This window comes from Phyllostomus discolor, chromosome 2, assembly GCF_004126475.2.
Source record: "Phyllostomus discolor isolate MPI-MPIP mPhyDis1 chromosome 2, mPhyDis1.pri.v3, whole genome shotgun sequence".
Taxonomy (NCBI): Eukaryota; Metazoa; Chordata; class Mammalia; order Chiroptera; family Phyllostomidae; genus Phyllostomus; species Phyllostomus discolor.
Genome location: NC_040904.2, coordinates 208,786,772 through 208,803,751, shown reverse-complemented (window position 1 = coordinate 208,803,751; position 16,980 = coordinate 208,786,772). Strand labels below are relative to the sequence as shown.

General features: G+C 53.9%; 1 protein-coding gene across 1 annotated transcript; it reads left to right on the top strand.

Annotated features, from left to right (window-relative positions):
- The first annotated feature begins 3,584 nt into the window (after positions 1–3,584).
- Positions 3,585–16,663, top strand: EIF3D (eukaryotic translation initiation factor 3 subunit D). Its single transcript, XM_028532998.2, has 15 exons — positions 3,585–3,722; positions 6,000–6,132; positions 6,437–6,482; positions 6,931–7,067; positions 7,680–7,765; positions 8,315–8,387; positions 9,293–9,405; positions 10,167–10,299; positions 10,767–10,914; positions 11,521–11,651; positions 12,317–12,402; positions 12,511–12,640; positions 15,424–15,566; positions 15,761–16,044; positions 16,509–16,663. The coding sequence occupies exons 2-15, from the start codon at positions 6,010–6,012 to the stop codon at positions 16,520–16,522; spliced, it is 1,647 nt and encodes a 548-aa protein (XP_028388799.1). The 5' UTR covers positions 3,585–3,722; positions 6,000–6,009; the 3' UTR covers positions 16,523–16,663.
- Positions 16,664–16,980: the final 317 nt, after the last annotated feature.

Here is a 16,980-nt window from a genome sequence, read left to right as displayed (position 1 = left end):
CAACAACCCTTCACCTCAGAGTCTAGAATGATCGATATGCACCAGATGCTTTGTGTATACAGAGCATCCGAGAAACCGACACCTGTTCTCTTGTCCCTGCTCCCTCTCCCAACTCTGTTGTCTGGGTGCTCAGCCGCTTCCCCAGGGATGGCTCAGTTGCCGGCTCCGGCTCTGGCTCTGGCCGTTGTCTGGATGGCTCAGTCCCCTCACAATCTCCAGAATGCCCTCTCCCAATACACAGACCAGCTCAGTAAAAACAAGCCGTTTTATGCAAATGCAGCTTTGAAATAAGCCCAGGGCTCACCTTTCCACCAGACTATGGTCACTAAGCCCCTCCCAGGAGGGAACTCCCAGGAGGGAGTTCCCCCTCCCACAGGAAAATCCCAGGAGGCAGGGGGAGAGAGAACTCCTTGAACTTCAGGAAAGGCCACCACCACCCTGTAAGGGTGGGAGCTTTTAAAGACATGAAACTGCTCTTAATTCCTGGCTCAGCAGCTTGTTCAGCAGGCCAAGTACCGGTACCCCACCCCCACCCCCAGAGCCTGCTTCTCCTCCCAGTGCCAATGGCAGGGTTGGTGCCTCTCTGAGAACTCTTAGAAAGAAACAAAGAGTTGGCCCTTTACGTAAAGCACTAGCACAGTGCCTGACATATGGTGAGCACTCAATAAATGTTACTTCCCTTTTTAAGACATTGGAGATTCCTATTAGAACGTGCATTTGCCTTATCTGGAAGGGGTGGATAGGCCGGAATAGCATACAAGTCTGATTGGAAATCAGTAACACTGGTGCCTCTCACTTCTAGACATGATATGAGATGCATGTGGGGGGGCCTGCCAGGCACCTATGGGTCTCCCTTTTTTGGCTTAGAAAATGGTTTTACAATCACTCCCTCAGCTAGACAGGGAGATCTTTGAAGACAAGAATTTCATATATCCTTACATACGCAGGGTCCTGTTGCAAATGGGTGGCTCTGGGTAATGCCACTTGAATGAATGATCTCATACCGACTTTGATCCATTTCTTCATTGACTAGTTAAGTCAGTAAGTACTTATTGGGCACCAGATGTACAGAAGGGTTGCTCCAACGTCAGTCACAGCACGTGGACAAAGGAAAGAGAGACAGGCGGGAAGAGGCAGCACAGGTGTCAGCCAGGAGCAGGAATGGAGGCAAGATGTCCCACCCAAGCCCAGGGACCCACTATTGACAATGAGACGGGACACTTCAAATCCTCCTCCGTCAGGGATGGGAAAGGAGTGTGGGCCAAAATACGGGAAAGATGATGACACTCTGACACGAGAGAGGGGCTGCAGCAGGCGGTGTGTGGCCCCACAGCAGAAGGGAAAAGCAAAAAGACAAAAGACAAGATCCAAGCAATTTAGCAGAAATACTTCTCCCCTAAAAAAAAATCTCCCTTATATCGTACAACGTACTACAATTTACTGCTGGTACTCATCACACTAACATTAACTGCGTGCTTATTTATACGCCAGGGTAATACGCTAAATTCACGTTATCGTTCAACTTGCACAAAATTTCTATGTGCTCACTCAACAATTCAATGAATGTCTGTTCCCAGGCACTGTGCTAGGTAAGCCAGACAAAGCTTCCACCCACACAGAGCTCGCACTCTAGAGGCAGAGACACAGCCTAAACAAGGGAACAGAAATCTTTCAGAGTGCGAAGAGAACTACAAAGAAAACCAAGCAGGGTGAGCGGGTGAGGAGGGATGGAGGGAGGCACATCAGTGTTTAGGAACTGTGGTTGGAGAAGATGTCCTTGAGGAGATACCGTATTTTGCCATGTATAAGGCGCACCCATATTTTTGTGTGCATTATATGTGCGATTATTATACCTATGGTATGTAATGATTATATGCATGTATAATTCGAGTCCTTCTTTTTCCCTCAAAAATTTGGGTGATAAAGTGCACATTACACACGACAAAATACAGTAACTGTGGAGCGGAGACAGGGAAGGTGAGACCTAGCCAGCCACAGGTAAACCTGGGGAAGAGTGTGCCGTGCAGAAGGACCAGCAAATGCAGGTGCCCTGCTGCGATGGAAGTGAGGTTGGTATATCTGGGGCATAAAAAGAAGACCGCAGTAGCTAGAGCAGAGTGAGCACAGAATGGCAGGATTCGAAAGTTGGAAGGTGGCCAAGGACCAGACCGGCCACAGGAAGGCACTCAGACTTCATCCTAAGCACATAATGGGAAGCTGCTAGGAGACTGTGAGAAGACTGCTTTGACCACCATGTGAGAAGGAACCCTAGAGGAGCAAGAGTGGATGCTGAGAGTCAAACACGAGCTGGAGATGGGGGTTGGGGGCAGGGGGACTGGCACTCCAGGCGTGTTTTGAAGAAAGAGTAAAGAGGGCTTAGTACAGGACCGGCTGAGCTGGGAACGGGAAAAGGAACTAGCAATGATGACTACAAGGTTTTGCATGGAGCACCATTCACTGGGTACCGTGAATGAAAATTAGGAAAACTGGAAGATGAACAGACTGGGAATTTATGGAAGCAGATGCTGCTCTTACCATAGTTATTTTACAGATTAGCAAGAAGCGTTAGAGGTCAAATCCCTGTTGAGTTCACTCAACTGGTATGTGGACTTACTAAGAATTTTCACGTTATTTTATTTTTACCTCATAGCACCCCCTTGGTAGCATCTCCAATTTACAGGTAATTGAGGAAACTGAAGCCCAGGTAGAAGGTGGCAGTCAAGAATAGGCATCCAATCTGCTAGCTAATGTATTTTCCAATAAAGGAGACAGGTTGGGAGGCTGGGAAAGAAAACCCAGGAGATAGGGTAGAAGTGGATCGGGTTTGAATAAAATCGCGCCCTCGCATTCACTTCCAATGTTTTGACGTTCCCCAATAAGATTCCAGGACAAACTCTGAAGACTGGGAGCTGCGGAAAGGCCAGCGCTGGTGCCCGTGGTAGGGAAGTGATTCCCGGGTTCAGAATCAGTGTCTAACTTAAAAGGCGGATTCCTGGGCTCCAGCTTAGACACACAAGAATAAGTGTGTGTCCCGCTGCCTTTGGGTCCGGCGACAGAAGTGAGCCCCGGAATCTGCATCTTTCAAATCAGGGCTCCCAGAAATCTTCGACGTATAATATTTGAGAACTGTGGAAGTACGGCTTGAACCCTGGCAGCCACCGCCTACATTAGAAGGCTGAACAGGTCCCTCTACACCTCAGTTTCTGAAACTGTGAAAGAAGGCGGGGTGCGGCGGGGAGTTACAATAAAATCCGCCTGAGACACTCGACTTCCCACTACTTGTGAGAATCAAACCATATGATTGGTTAGAGAAGGCAGCAGCTTCGGGTCGCTGTGGGACACAGAGGGGCCGTCGGCCACTCCCGCTTCCAACTTACACTGCACAGGCCGCCACGTTTCAGTAAACCTGAACGCCCTCCCGGGGCGTCACCGAACGCCCCGTGATGTAAAGGTAAACACCCTCCTTGCGTAAAGGCACTTAAAGCTAACAAGGCCGCCTTGCAAGGAGCAGTGACAAATTTCCGGCGTGCCTCCGCTTTACGACTCGCGTTCTGTCGCCGAACCCAAAGGCAGCGGGACAGCAGTTTACGACAGCGCCGGTCGGATTTACGGCGCCGGTCACTGCGCGCGCATCGCCTCTCCTTTCCCGGTTCCTCGGAGTGCCGCAGGTAGCGAGCACTTTGGGTATCTTTCGCCATCCCGGCCAGCTGAGGCCATTGCAGGTGAGCGGCGTGTTCCGTAGGGTTCCGGGGGCCTCCGGGGTCGGCTTGGGCGGGGCCCGGCCGTCAGAGGCCTCCCGGAAGAGACCCCCGGACGTCCCCTCCTGCTGCCGCTGTTCCTCCACTGGAAGGGGCCGGAATCCGCCTTCCAAGCCGCAGGTCCTGGATACTGCGCGGAGCGTGGCACGGCCTTGTGGATGAGGTCCCCGGCCCTAAACTCCGCTTAGCGGCCAAGGGCCTGAGCGAGTTTAATAATGTCACTTAACCCAGCTGGGTTTCAGAGTCGTTTTTAAGTGGCCAAAGTTAGAGTTTCTCCGAGTGAGGCAAGGGGAGTGCCAGGCTGAGCGGTGTCGGCCCTGCTCTGCGGAGTTCCCGGTCCGCAGGTTTCCTTCCCTTTAACGTGCAGTGGAAGGCTAGAAGGGAGTAGATGTGAGCTCTGGTCTACAACACCCCACCCCAGCAGCAAGGCCCTTCCGACTGCCCTGTGGGTGCCTCCCCGCCCCGCCCCCGACGCCAGTACAGCTGTCACCGCGTTTTAACTGAAGGGCTCGGTTTCTCCTCCTGGTTCCATCCCGCTCGTGTATTTTTCGTGTGTAGAAACCCGGGCTTCCACTCCTGAGAAGAACGCCTGTCAAGCCTTGGGCCTATTTCCTCCCTGAGCTTTGGCAGAGCAAGTCGATTTTCTAAAAGCCTGTTTTGCGGAATCATTATTGTGTTACTAAATGCGGTCTGAAACCCCAGGCCTTTCCAGGCTGCTGTCCAGCTAGACAATGGGAAGGATGCTGGCTGGACATGGACAGACGACCTTGGAGACCAAATCATTTTGAAATGATGGATAGATCAACTCCTTGGTTTGCCTGAGCTGCAAAATACTCTCTCTGGAGGAGTGAGTGGTGTTGAGTGTCTAGCTTGTGCCGGACACCCAGTAGGCGCTCAGTACACCTTCAACGCGAGTTGTTCTGCGACTGCTCAGCCCCCTTGTAGTGTACCTTAAGCTCCAAGGTGGCAGGTGGAGCGCCCAGGTTCATTCTCTGTTGCTGTCACCCAGTTCCCTGAAGCCCTAGTCTGTGCATCGTGGGACAGCTAGGAGAGTTTACTAAGTTCAGTGTCCTGTGCTCTTTGATTGCTCTCCAGCCTCCGGAAGTACTTGTGTAGTGCGTTTTCCTCCGGGAATGCACCATCTGAGCATTTCCAGAGGATTAATGGCGTACTGTGAGTGTGATAGGGTAGATTTGATAGGAACTGTCAGCCATCTGTCAGGCATCTGTTGGGAGGTCCTGGTGTTTCTCTCCTGAGAGGAGCTACAGCATTAGGCAGAGTGTGGGCTTGAACCAGAATGCCAGAGTTCAAGTATTTCGTCAACTACCATTTGTGACTTTGGGCAATGCCTTAACTCCTCTGTGCCTCGATTTTCTTATTGAAAAGTGGGGCTGATACTGGCCCCTAGCTCCGATTGTTGGGGGGATGTGATGAATATGCATGATGAGCATGAAACAAAATGCCTGGTACTGAAATACTCATGAACGGTGGCTATATGGCCACTTCTGTGGCTGAAGATTCCTGGCGACCTCAGCCCTCACTGGACCTTTGGCTTGGCTGTGTGTCCTCTTGCTTAAGGGTTTGCACGGCAACAGGGAACTGGAAGCACAAGAAAGGAAAGTTGAGTTTCAGGATACACAGGCTTATTTTTCTCAACACTCTGTGTAAATGTGTGTTTGCAAATCTGAATAGTCTCTTGTGTGGCATTTTAAAATGAAAGTGTTTGCATGTGTGTTAACTAATAAAACAATAAATTTATTTATTTTTACAGCTGAAGAAGTAGGCTTAGGGAAGCTCAATATTTCATGCCTTGGTGATGGGCTTTCTAAGAACCTGAACATGACTATTACACTTGAAAAAACTTGACTACATTTTATCAAATCTGAGACATCACCAAATTTAAGAAGCACTATTGTTTTATGTAACACCATTATCTTATATTCACACTAAGAAAGAAAAATTGCCGATTCAGTTACAACACCCCGTCACGCATGAGGTGTAGACGCATTTCATAGATGTTACAGTGGAAAAAATGAAATGTAAATTAGTTTTGTTAGCAGACTTCTGAGTTATAAGTATTCACAATATTATTTATAAGAAAAGAAAGGAGCAGCTACGAGTTGAGGGTTCTGTTTTGCGTACTGCCTTTTAATTTAGTCATTCATATTTTAGCTTACCTCAAATAGGCTTTTTTTTTTTAGCTTTCTTCAAGCAGCTACTTACATACTTTGTGTATTTAAGGTTCTAGAAGATGGCAAAGTTCATGACACCCGTGATCCAAGACAACCCGTCAGGCTGGGGTCCCTGTGCGGTCCCCGAGCAGTTTCGGGACATGCCGTACCAGCCATTCAGCAAAGGAGACCGGCTGGGGAAGGTACTTGCCTGTCCGTGGGAGTCTCAGTCTTTCAAGCTGTGGCTTCTGCTCTCTATGAGTTCGTTTTAATTTTATTCTCTCAAAAGCATAACTCCTGTGTTCCTTATAGGAACTCCAGCTGAGAAGGGCTGTAACCTCTGGGCACTTCCAATAGCCACAGGAGAGCTGGGCACTCACAAAGGCATTGTGAGCCCGTCCCTCTGCTGCGTTCCCACGTGGCGTCCTCACTTTTGGGGCTTTCTGGGTCAACAGGAGACGGCCTGCTTGACCTGTGTGCTTTGTCTTCCCTTATTGCTCGCACTAGGTCGCAGACTGGACGGGGACCACCTACCAAGATAAGAGGTACACAAGTAAGTGTTCTCTGGCTGGCTGCCCATCAGGGCCTTGGGAAGACTGTTCCTTTTTTTGGTAACCTTCACCTGAACGTGTTCTAGAGTGAGGACAAAATGCTGAGTATAATTCATAGTTTTTAGGGTCCTATTCTAGACTGTGGATACCACTGCTTTTTTTTTTTTAAATAATGTTAGACTGTTGATTAAAGTTTGCCCTATTATAGTAGAAAAGTTCTCTAGATCAGAGCTTCTCAAACTTGAATGTGCAACAGATCACCTGGGGATCCTTTTTGAAGGTCGGGTTTGGTTCGGTGGGTCTGGGTTGAGGCTGCGAGTGCACGTCTAAGGTGCTCCCGGCTGGCGCTCAGCGTCCCGAGGCCGCACGTAAACCGCGAGGCTTTGAGCTAATGTGTATTTGTGAAGTCTGTGGGTAGTGGCCGTGACACGCTGTCACCTTTGCCCCCAGATAAGTACTCCTCTCAGTTTGGCGGTGGGAGTCAGTACGCCTATTTCCACGAGGAGGATGAAACGAGTTTCCAGCTGGTGGACACAGCGCGCACCCAGAAGACCGCGTACCAGCGGAACCGAATGCGGTTTGCACAGGTAGGCCGAGAGCCAGCAGCCACGTTGTCTTGGGGTGGCTGCATCTCAGGGCTGTCGTCTGCTGCCTGAAATGCCCCCCAGTGAGTGCTGATGGAAGACCACATGTCTGGGTCTTCCATGCACCCCCAAGGAGCCGTTCAGTGACACACTGCACTGAAGTAAACTTCCCTGGGTCCAGGGGTTCATGCAGACAGTTTAGAGTTCTGTTGACCGGCAGGTGGGCCACCATACCCCGTGCTAAGTGTACTCGTGCCTGATAAAAGGGCTCACCTGTGCCTGTTGCCTGACTTAATTGCTAGGTTGTGGTCTTTATTAAGCAGATGGTCTAGTTGGACCACATCTTACTACATAAAGAGGCAAACTCGGGACTCTAATAAGAGCCAGTAAACCTACTTCAATAAAATTAGTATGTGAATGCAAGTCTAAGCTAATTCCAAGTACACACTCAACTAAATCCCCAGACTATTGATTATGTAGATTGTGTATTGATTCTGTAAAATATGCAACTGGACTTTGCATCCTGAACCTACACTAATGAGCTCCCACTGAGCACTGCCTACTGTAAGCCAAATCTCCAGGGTTTTAACGTCGATGTGTTTTCCTGATTCCCAGCGGAACCTCCGCAGAGACAAAGATCGGCGGAACATGCTGCAGTTCAACCTGCAGACGCTGCCCAAGAGTGCCAAGCAGAAGGAGAGGTGAGGTGCCCGGCCCGCCAGAACACGGTGTGCCTCCGGGACTACGCACACTCCGAAGTCAGTGAACCAGAGCAGGACAGCGGCTGTCTTCCTCACTGTTGAGAGAAGCAGAGACACCTCCCTAGAGCCAGTGGAGCCACTCTCTCAAGCCCGGCCTCGTTCTCTGAGGGCCAGGTTCGGTTCAAGGCAAACGGCATGAGCGAGAAACTGTTTGCACTGGGGACACACACCAGAGGGAACGAAAATAAAAGACTCTGGAGCTCCCCTAGGCTCAGTCCTGCCGGGGCACAACTCTGCGGGTCCCCGCTCGCACTGGGTCCTGGGAGCCCCCTGGAGCCGTGCAGCACAGCAGCCTGGCTCGGCTTGGGGCTGCCAGTAGGGACAGTCCCTACGTCCCTAAATGTAGGGAAAAAAAGTCCCTACATTTACTTATAGATGCAGTACAATGTAGCTGGTCAGTATTTGAGGGCAGTGAGCCTCTTCTGTTCCTTTTTGTGAAGGCCTCGTTTTTCTTAAAAATGCACTGAAAGCACATCTCTTGTCTTCCAGAGAACGCATACGACTGCAGAAGAAATTTCAGAAACAATTTGGAGTGAGGCAGAAATGGGACCAAAAGTCACAGGTAGCGTATTCATACCAGAATTCTGTCTAGGTGTTTGATTTTGTTTATTTGTTGGTTTTGTAACAGCTTTGAGTACAGTCCATGCACTGTGCACTTCACCCATTTAAAGTGCACATTAGCACGTTCACAGAATTGTGCTGGCATTACACAGGCAGTCTCAGAACATTCTCATCCCTCTAAAGAGAGACCCAGTGCCCTTCGGCAGTCAGCCGCTGTTCTTCCCCAGCCCCCGGCTGCCACCAGTCTGTTCTGTCTCTGGGTGCGCCTGTCCTGCCCATGCATATGAATGGAGTCATGCGATACGTGATCTCAAAGTTCGCCCAGGTTGCATCGTGTGTCAGTTCTTCACTTTTCTGTGTCGCTGAATCCCATCATATGAGTAGGCCATATCTTGTCCACCTGCTCACCGGCTGGTGGACATCAGGGTTGTTTTCACTATTTGCTGTCATATATAATGCTGCTGTGGCTGTCCCTGTGTAGGTGTTTGTTGGACGTGGTGGGAATAGAAGACACACGTGAGCCAGAGCAAAGTGGCAGTGGTAGAAGTTAGCTCTGCTGGGCGCGATGCCTGCCGTGCCGGGAGCTGAGAGCTGGGGCCCCGAGAGAGCTCTCCAGGGGCTGCTCTGGCTCCTTTATAAAGCACAGAAATACAAAGAGCCGCATCCTTGGGTGTTGCCCTTAGCTGGGGGTGCAATTCCCGCTTGTGTTTGAACTCTGGATCCCTTCCGTCCTCCCCTGGATTATAAGCTCCTAAGAGTCGGGGGGTTCTGTGCTACAAAACGGCCGGCATGTAGTGAGTGTTCCGGGCATATGTATTGAGTAAAAGCTCTTTGTACTGTTGACCTGCCTTTTGCTCATGTTTCGCTCTGGCCGTGACTCTGCCCTCCGGTGGTTTCCCTCTACAGAAACCCCGGGACTCCTCGGTTGAAGTCCGTAGTGACTGGGAGGTGAAGGAAGAAATGGACTTTCCTCAGTTAATGAAGATGCGCTACTTGGAAGTCTCGGAACCACAGGACATGTAAGTGGCGTCTTGGACTCCTTCCACTGTGCGCTCGTGGGTGGAGCAGCTGGTGGCGAATGTTTTCCTAAGCCCTAGTATTTCCAGAAAGGACTTAAAAGCCACTTACTCAAAAGACATTGCATAACAGACGAGCTTGAAACCAGTGCCGGGGAGGGAGGGTGGGCAGAAAGAAGTTTACTTATTTTAAACTTAAGGTCTCTTTGGAGTTCCTGGCATTGTAAGCAAAGGAAAAAATTAAATTGTGTAGCTCTTTTTGGCAGAAGGAGAATAGCAGCAAAGCAAAAGCAGAAAAAAAATTGCTGATACTAAATTCCAGATTTCTTTCAGCTTCCTGGAATCTTGAGCAAAAGAGAAATTAAGTTTTATAGCTCTTTTGGCAGAGGGAGAAAGGCGGCAGTTCTTCGGGAAAAGCAAAGCGTTTCAGAGAGCCCCTTACCCGGGTGGGCGAGTAGTGGAGTGACAGTGGGCAGCTGGAACACCAGGCGGACAGAAGCCAGCCCACTGGGGTGCCGGCCGCCCCGAAGCCCCCATCCTCAGGGTGGGGAGGCGGCCGAGTTCACGGACTCTGTGGAGCCACACCAGGAGCCCAGGGAGTGGGGGCCTAAGTGGGCGCCGGCGGTTCGCCTCCTGTTCTAGTCAGAGACTCTCTTCCCCCACACACACGTTAGACTTCTGGGCAGGACCCCAGATCCCAAGGCATGACGGGAGAAGTGGGAGGGCCCCCCCTTCACGGGCACGTCTCGCCGCTCTCCCCGCAGTGAGTGTTGCGGGGCCCTCGAATACTACGACAAAGCCTTCGACCGCATCACCACGCGGAGCGAGAAGCCCCTGCGGAGCATCAAGCGCATCTTCCACACCGTCACCACCACAGACGACCCCGTCATCCGAAAGGTGTGCGCGCCCTCTGCCACTGGCGCACCCGGGGGACCCGGGGGTTGGGCCTTGGGAAACCCTGTAGTTAACAGTCTCCCGAGTCAGACTTAGGATGAGATGAAAATTAAGGCGCTCTGCTGGCTGGACTGCAGTCCCAGCTGCATGTGCCCCCTGGCTCCCCCTCGCTGGGCCTGCCTCTCCTTACCTGTTAAGGGGAGTACATGGGGAGGGTGGAAGGAAGTACTGGGACGTGCTCCCCTGGAACAGGGCAGGTGCTCAGTGAGCGGCAGGCCCGCGCAGCCCGCAGTGGGCACTGCCAGCGAGGCTTGCGGGATGGTTTGCTGCAGCCTTGGGCAGCTAGAGGCGGGCTCGCGCAGGTTGTGTGGGCGTGGCTGCGGGAGCTCCTTACCGAGGAGTCCTCTCCCCTCGGGGCGGATGGGCGGTGAGAGCCGAGGGTGTCCTCACACCTCCTGTCCTCTGTGCAGCTGGCAAAAACCCAGGGGAACGTGTTTGCCACCGACGCCATTCTGGCCACACTGATGAGCTGCACCCGCTCCGTGTATTCCTGGGACATCGTGGTGCAGAGGGTCGGGTCCAAGCTCTTCTTTGACAAGAGGGACAACTCTGACTTCGGTAAGAAGCCTGTTTTCACTGGCTCCGAGCCGTCCGTCGGTACTAGAGAGTGAGTAGCAGGAGTCCGTCTCTCCGCAGACATCCACAGCCGTGTGGGACCCGCCAGCCTCCTCAAAGACGAGGAGGCGCTGTGGCTGTGCCTCCTTGGGGTGTCAGCTTTCTGCATCCTCACAGCGCCCCAAAACTGTGCTCCCAGCCATTGCTCACTTATAAAGGGAAAGACGCGTGCCTATGTTTTATCCCACTCACGTGCGCATACGTGCCCGCCGTGAGTGAAATCCAGGTGGCTCGACACTGACGGCAGTGAAACAAAACATTGTAATTGTGCTCCGTGCGTCAGGCCTTGTCTTTGTGTGAAAGCTACTAAAATCAGACACTTTCTGGAGGAATGACTGAAGAGGGATGGCTTGCACACACTGTGGCCTATGTAACGAGAGGGAATCCAAAGTTATCCAGGAGCGCTCCCCCTCAGGAGACCCTTGTTAGTAGATGGCAGTTCCTGGAAGGAAGGGCCCATGTCGTTGGATCGCCATCTCTCCCCATGGTGCTCTGCTCGTCACCTGTGACTCTGTTTTGTGCGTGGGTGACGTGCTGCCACTTTTGCAGACCTCCTGACGGTGAGCGAGACAGCCAACGAGCCCCCTCAAGACGAAGGGAACTCCTTCAACTCGCCCCGCAACCTGGCCATGGAAGCGACCTACATCAACCACAACTTCTCGCAGCAGTGCCTGAGGATGGTGAGGGCGGGCGCGTGTGGGCCTCTCGGCCCTCGTCGGCTGCCGCTGCTCTCGTTGAGCGTCTGCTCTGCAGTGGCCTCTGGGCCTGCGAGGTTGAGCGGGATGGGTGGGATCCTTCCTGTCCCTGAGGAGTTTCGAGCTTGGACTTTGAGGTCACGCCACCAGGCTTGGGGCCCTGGCCCCACCACCTCACAGCTCTGTAGTGGTGGGCTTGCTTCTTCTCCGGAAAAGAGTGGCACTGACGTCACTCGTCTCACGTGGGCACATCGTGCAGATCGCTTCGGGCACTCAGCAGCTGTACTGTCACGTGCAAATGCACCGTCAGGTGCAAGTTCCTGCCCCCGGGAGGCTTTATTTTAGTGAGGAGGAAAACAGTAAACCCTGAGCACTGTGCAGTGTGTGCCGCAGAGAAACACAGACACGGGAGGGGTGTGGTTTGTAATTAGATGAGCGTGCACGGGAGCACACAGTTGGCACGTGTGAGCCGTCGGTGAGCGCCGCCTGTCGTGATTCACGGAGTGCTTGTGCCCGGAGGGGGAGCAGGCGGGTGACACACGGTAGGCTCGGCCCCTCAAGGTCCCGGGGACCCAGCCTAGGCAGTAAGTCAGCAAAGTTGCGGGGTCTGGCGACACACTGGCACTATAACACCTCGGTCGTCTTTACAGGGGAAAGAGCGGTACAACTTCCCCAACCCAAACCCGTTCGTGGAGGACGACATGGATAAGAACGAGATCGCCTCCGTCGCGTACCGGTATGTCCCTGGGGGGTGTGCGCGGGCCTGACCCTGTCCGGGGCGACACACCTGACGTCGAGGGATCGAGGGTCTCCAGCGACCCGTGGGGTCTGTTCTGTGCCGCAGGTACCGCAGGTGGAAGCTCGGGGACGACATCGACCTGATCGTCCGCTGTGAGCACGACGGTGTCATGACGGGAGCCAACGGGGAGGTGTCCTTTATCAACATCAAGACCCTCAACGAGTGGGACTCCCGGGTGAGGCATCCCCCGTCTGTCTCCCTGCGGGGCGCGCTGTTGCAGGCCCGCGGTGCAGGTTCCCCCTCACATACACAGAGAGCCCCTGAGGCTTGTCCTCCGCGTTTTCCCTCCACTCACTTCCTCACTGGGCAGGAGACTGTGTGTGGCGGTGACGGCCTGCTTCCGGGACTTCTCCCTGAGCATCTGATTGCGGTCTCTCCCCGAGGTCTGGGTGGGCAGGTTCCCCCGCCGTGAGCCTGGCAGCTCGCTCTGGGCCCGTTCTTCCACACGGCAGCCACTGCTGCCTCCGTCCTCCGGTTCGTGCCCCGCCCCACTCACCAAGCCCAGTCTAAGATTAGCTCCTGTTTGGCTCTTCGGGAGACACCCAGGTGAAACTCGCTTCCCTTGTTTTCCTCCTCCTCCCGCTGCCTCTCATGCTGTCTCCCATGCTGGGGTGCCATGGTTCTTGGGCTGTTATCCTTTCTGAAGCTGCCCGGGCTTATGTGCCTGAGTTCTAACTGGGGCACAGTACCCCTGGGTGCTGCTGTACAGAATTAAGAGTTCTCTCCTCAGTGGGAAGGACAGCGCCAAGGCCGGGCATGTGCTAAAGGAGTAGCCAGTGGCGGAGCACAGAGGGCCACCGAGCTCTGCCTTCGTCAGGGCTGAAGGGCCAGCAGTTAATGCTGTTGACTGTCACCCGCAGGTGTCCTTGGTCTCCAGCCCTGCTGAGAGGTTGGCCGTGACTTGAGCTCCAGGCCATTTCTTAGACTTGCCACCTTGGCCTCCCTGTAGCATTTGGCGTTGTTGTATCCATGTGGCTCTGGTCTTACACATTCTCAGCTCCCTTTCTGTGTTGGTTCCCTCCTTTTTGATCTGTGGTGGACCCTTCTCTTAGGGTCAGTTGCCTATACAGCTCTTTTCGCCATGGTTTCTTTTTTTAAAATATTTATATATTTGTAGAGAGGGAGAAAGGGTAGAGAAACATCATGTGGCTGCCTTTGGCACACCCCCTACTGGCGGCCTGACCCTCAGCCCAGGCATGTGCCCTGACTGGGAATTGAACCAGCGACCCTTTGGTTTGCAAGCCAGCACTCAGTCCACTGAGCCACACCAGCCAGGGCCCATAATTACTTCTTTAGACAGCTCTATATTAGTCTTATTTTGCTCCATAACAAAGTAACAGAAACTTGAAGGCTTAAAATAGCATCCATTTAGCTCACAGTTCGGTATGCCAGACGTTTAACATCATGTGGTTTGGGTCTCTGCTCAGAACACCAGAAAGATGAAATCAAAGGTGTCAGCAGAGCTGAATTCTCATCTGGAGGTCCTGGAAGAAAGTCCACTTCCAGGCTCCTTCTGGCTGGCACCATTCAGGACCTGGCTGCGCAGCTACTGGACTGCGGTCCCCCATTCTCGCCACCAGCCAGCTGGGGCCTTTCAGTCCTAGCCGCCGCCACAGTCCTTGCCGTGTGCTGCCCTCCATCGTCACCCCAGCAGCAGCACATCAGATCCTCCTGTGCCTTGAACTTCTGACTTGCTCTGTCCCTGACCTCTGCACCCAGATTGAAGAGGCTCACAGGGTTGCGTGGGGCCTCCCAGGTGGTCTCCCTATCTTAAGGGGCCTTAACTGTACCTGGAAATCCTTTTGACGGTGAGGGAGCATACGAATGGGAGTGACATTTCGTCAGAGTCACGGGTTCCACCCATACTCAAGGGCGGGACCGTGGGGGTCATCCGAGAATTCCGCCTACCCCAGGCCCCGACTCGGAATCTACTCTGATTCCCCGTTCCACTGATTTTCCACTAGAACACTTTGCCCTCCCAGGTCCTGATTTCTGTCATTACCTCTGGCTTAGCTGACATCAGCCTGGTCACTCAGAGCCCCGAACTCCCCCGCCCCCCGCTGTTTGCTGTCAGGCGCGGTCTGTCTCCTCACTCGGTTCTGGAGCTCACCGGCATCTCCGTGGTTTCGGGCCCTGTTCAGTACGCCCATGGCCTCACATTTGTCTCCTAGCTCCCTCCTCCCCTCCCCCATTCCATTTCTCTGCCACTTAATCGTCCCAAACACTGTGTCCGTGGTGTAGCTCGGATTTGTGGAAAGACTTCAGATGCCACAGCACACCCACGGGCTGCTGCAGGGTATGTCTGATTTTTGAGGGGAACACAGGGACAGGTATCAGAATACTACCCCCAAGTGCCTTGGAACCGACGAGTTCATAGGAGGGACCCTGCGGTGTTTCTTTTGGTCTGCGATTGCCGTGAACCAGGTGAAGTCTGGGAATCTTGGCCATGCGACCTTCAAAACTAGCGCTTCTCTCTGACTCGGAGTCCCCACATCTCTAACAGAGGTGGTGGAGGAGGTGATCCCAGGGGCTTCTGCTTTGTGTGTACATATGGATACACAACGCCAGGCGGGCCTCCGCTCCCGCTGGCCTCCACCTTCGGCCTCTGCCCATGTTCTTTGCCCGGCTGGCCGCCGCTTTTCATCTCTGAACCCCTCACCACACACCGTGTGGTGAGCACTTGCCTCTTGCCATTTACACGGCACTTGTTTTTAGCCTCTGTGCGTGTGTGTCTGTGTCTAAACGAGCTCTTATGAAGGGAGGAGCTGCGATCCGTTGAGTTCCTGCTGTGTGGTGGGCCGGGCAAGGCGGTGGCCACACCTTTGCCTCTTGAATTATAAGAGTGCTACCTCGGATTTCCCTGTGGCCTCGCCTGCTTGCTGGCCAAGCCTGGTAGGGAGTCCTTCCTCTGCCAGAGGAGGCGCCAGAGCTCCCCCGTGACTGGCCTTCCTTCCGCAGCACTGTAATGGCGTTGACTGGCGTCAGAAGCTGGACTCGCAGCGAGGGGCCGTCATTGCCACTGAGCTGAAGAACAACAGCTACAAGTTGGCCCGGTGGACCTGCTGCGCTTTGCTGGCTGGGTCCGAGTACCTCAAGCTTGGGTGAGATTCCCGTCCGGGAGTTGGGAACCGATCATCTCCCGCAAGGAGGTGTCTTCGGGCGGGGAGATGAGGGCTTGCCGTTGTCTTTCCCTTGGGAAAAGCATCGGGCCAGGTGTCCCCGTTTAATTGCTGTGTGCCCCCAGCAGCCCCTAGGCCAGCCTGCCCCCACCACTCACGCTCCACTCCCCCGCTAGCTACGTGTCCCGGTACCACGTGAAGGACTCCTCGCGCCACGTCATCCTGGGCACCCAGCAGTTCAAGCCCAACGAGTTCGCCAGCCAGATCAACCTGAGCATAGAGAACGCCTGGGGCATCCTGCGCTGCGTCATCGACATCTGCATGAAGCTGGAGGAGGGCAAGTACCTCATCCTCAAGGACCCCAACAAGCAGGTCATCCGCGTCTACAGCCTGCCCGACGGCACCTTCAGCTCCGACGAGGACGATGAGGACGAGGAGGAGGAGGAGGAGGAGGAAGAAGGTTTGTATAAGTCTCTTTGTGGAGTCTCGTGAGCGCTGGGCAGGCTAGGGACCCAGCTCTGCGGCCGCAGTGCCCGTGAAGGTGGAGGTGAAACTTGGAGAGTTGCCGGAGACCTGGCTGATTTGGAGGGGCGTTCGCTCTGGCTCCGGGAGCGGCTTCAGGGGCCTTCAGGCCGCAGGAAGGGGATGGGGAGGAAGGGGGCCCGTCCGAGGCTAGGGTGAGCAAGGAGCATCTGGAGAATCGTGATGCGAGTCCCCTGTGGTGGCAGCGGGCTGCAGGAGAAGAGGCGCTCCGGGGTCGTTGCACGGGCTGAAAGCCCCCTTGCTTGCTTCACCAGCTGGGGCGGAGGGAAGTACCTGGTAGCCCCGTGAGGGTCTGAGAGACTCGACGTCTGGGCAGAGGCGGTGAAAGCAGAAGCGGTCCACCGGTTTGATGTGGCTCAGGAGAAACGTTGTGTCTTTCAGAGGAAGAAACTTAACCCAGACGGCGATGCAGAGCTGGAGTTCGTACACCTGCAGAGCAAGCCTGGGAGGGCCTCAGGTGCCCGGTGGAACGCTCGTCTGGTGCATGCTCCCTGGAGTTAGACTGCTGGAATAAAGTGTGTCACTCTAGTCTCTCACCCTCGTCACGTGCCTGCATTATGGTTGTCAGCCCTGCTTCCTTCTCCGGGAAGCCCTTGGGAGAGGGTGGGAGGCAGGAGTTTCTGTCTAGAGTTCTCCGGGTTCTGTCATTTGCCCTGGAGCATTTTTAGTTCTGCCTCCTGGTAGAGGGTGAACGCCCTAGATTTGTCTGTTCTCGGAACCCTGGGAAAGTATCCTTTCCTGGAGAGGGGTGTCGGTTGCGAGGCCCCATAAGAAGTCCATTTCCACAGGCATGAGGGCCTGCTCGGCGTGTGCCGGCCCAGCTGCTGCCCTCCGAGGCACAGTCACTAGTAAA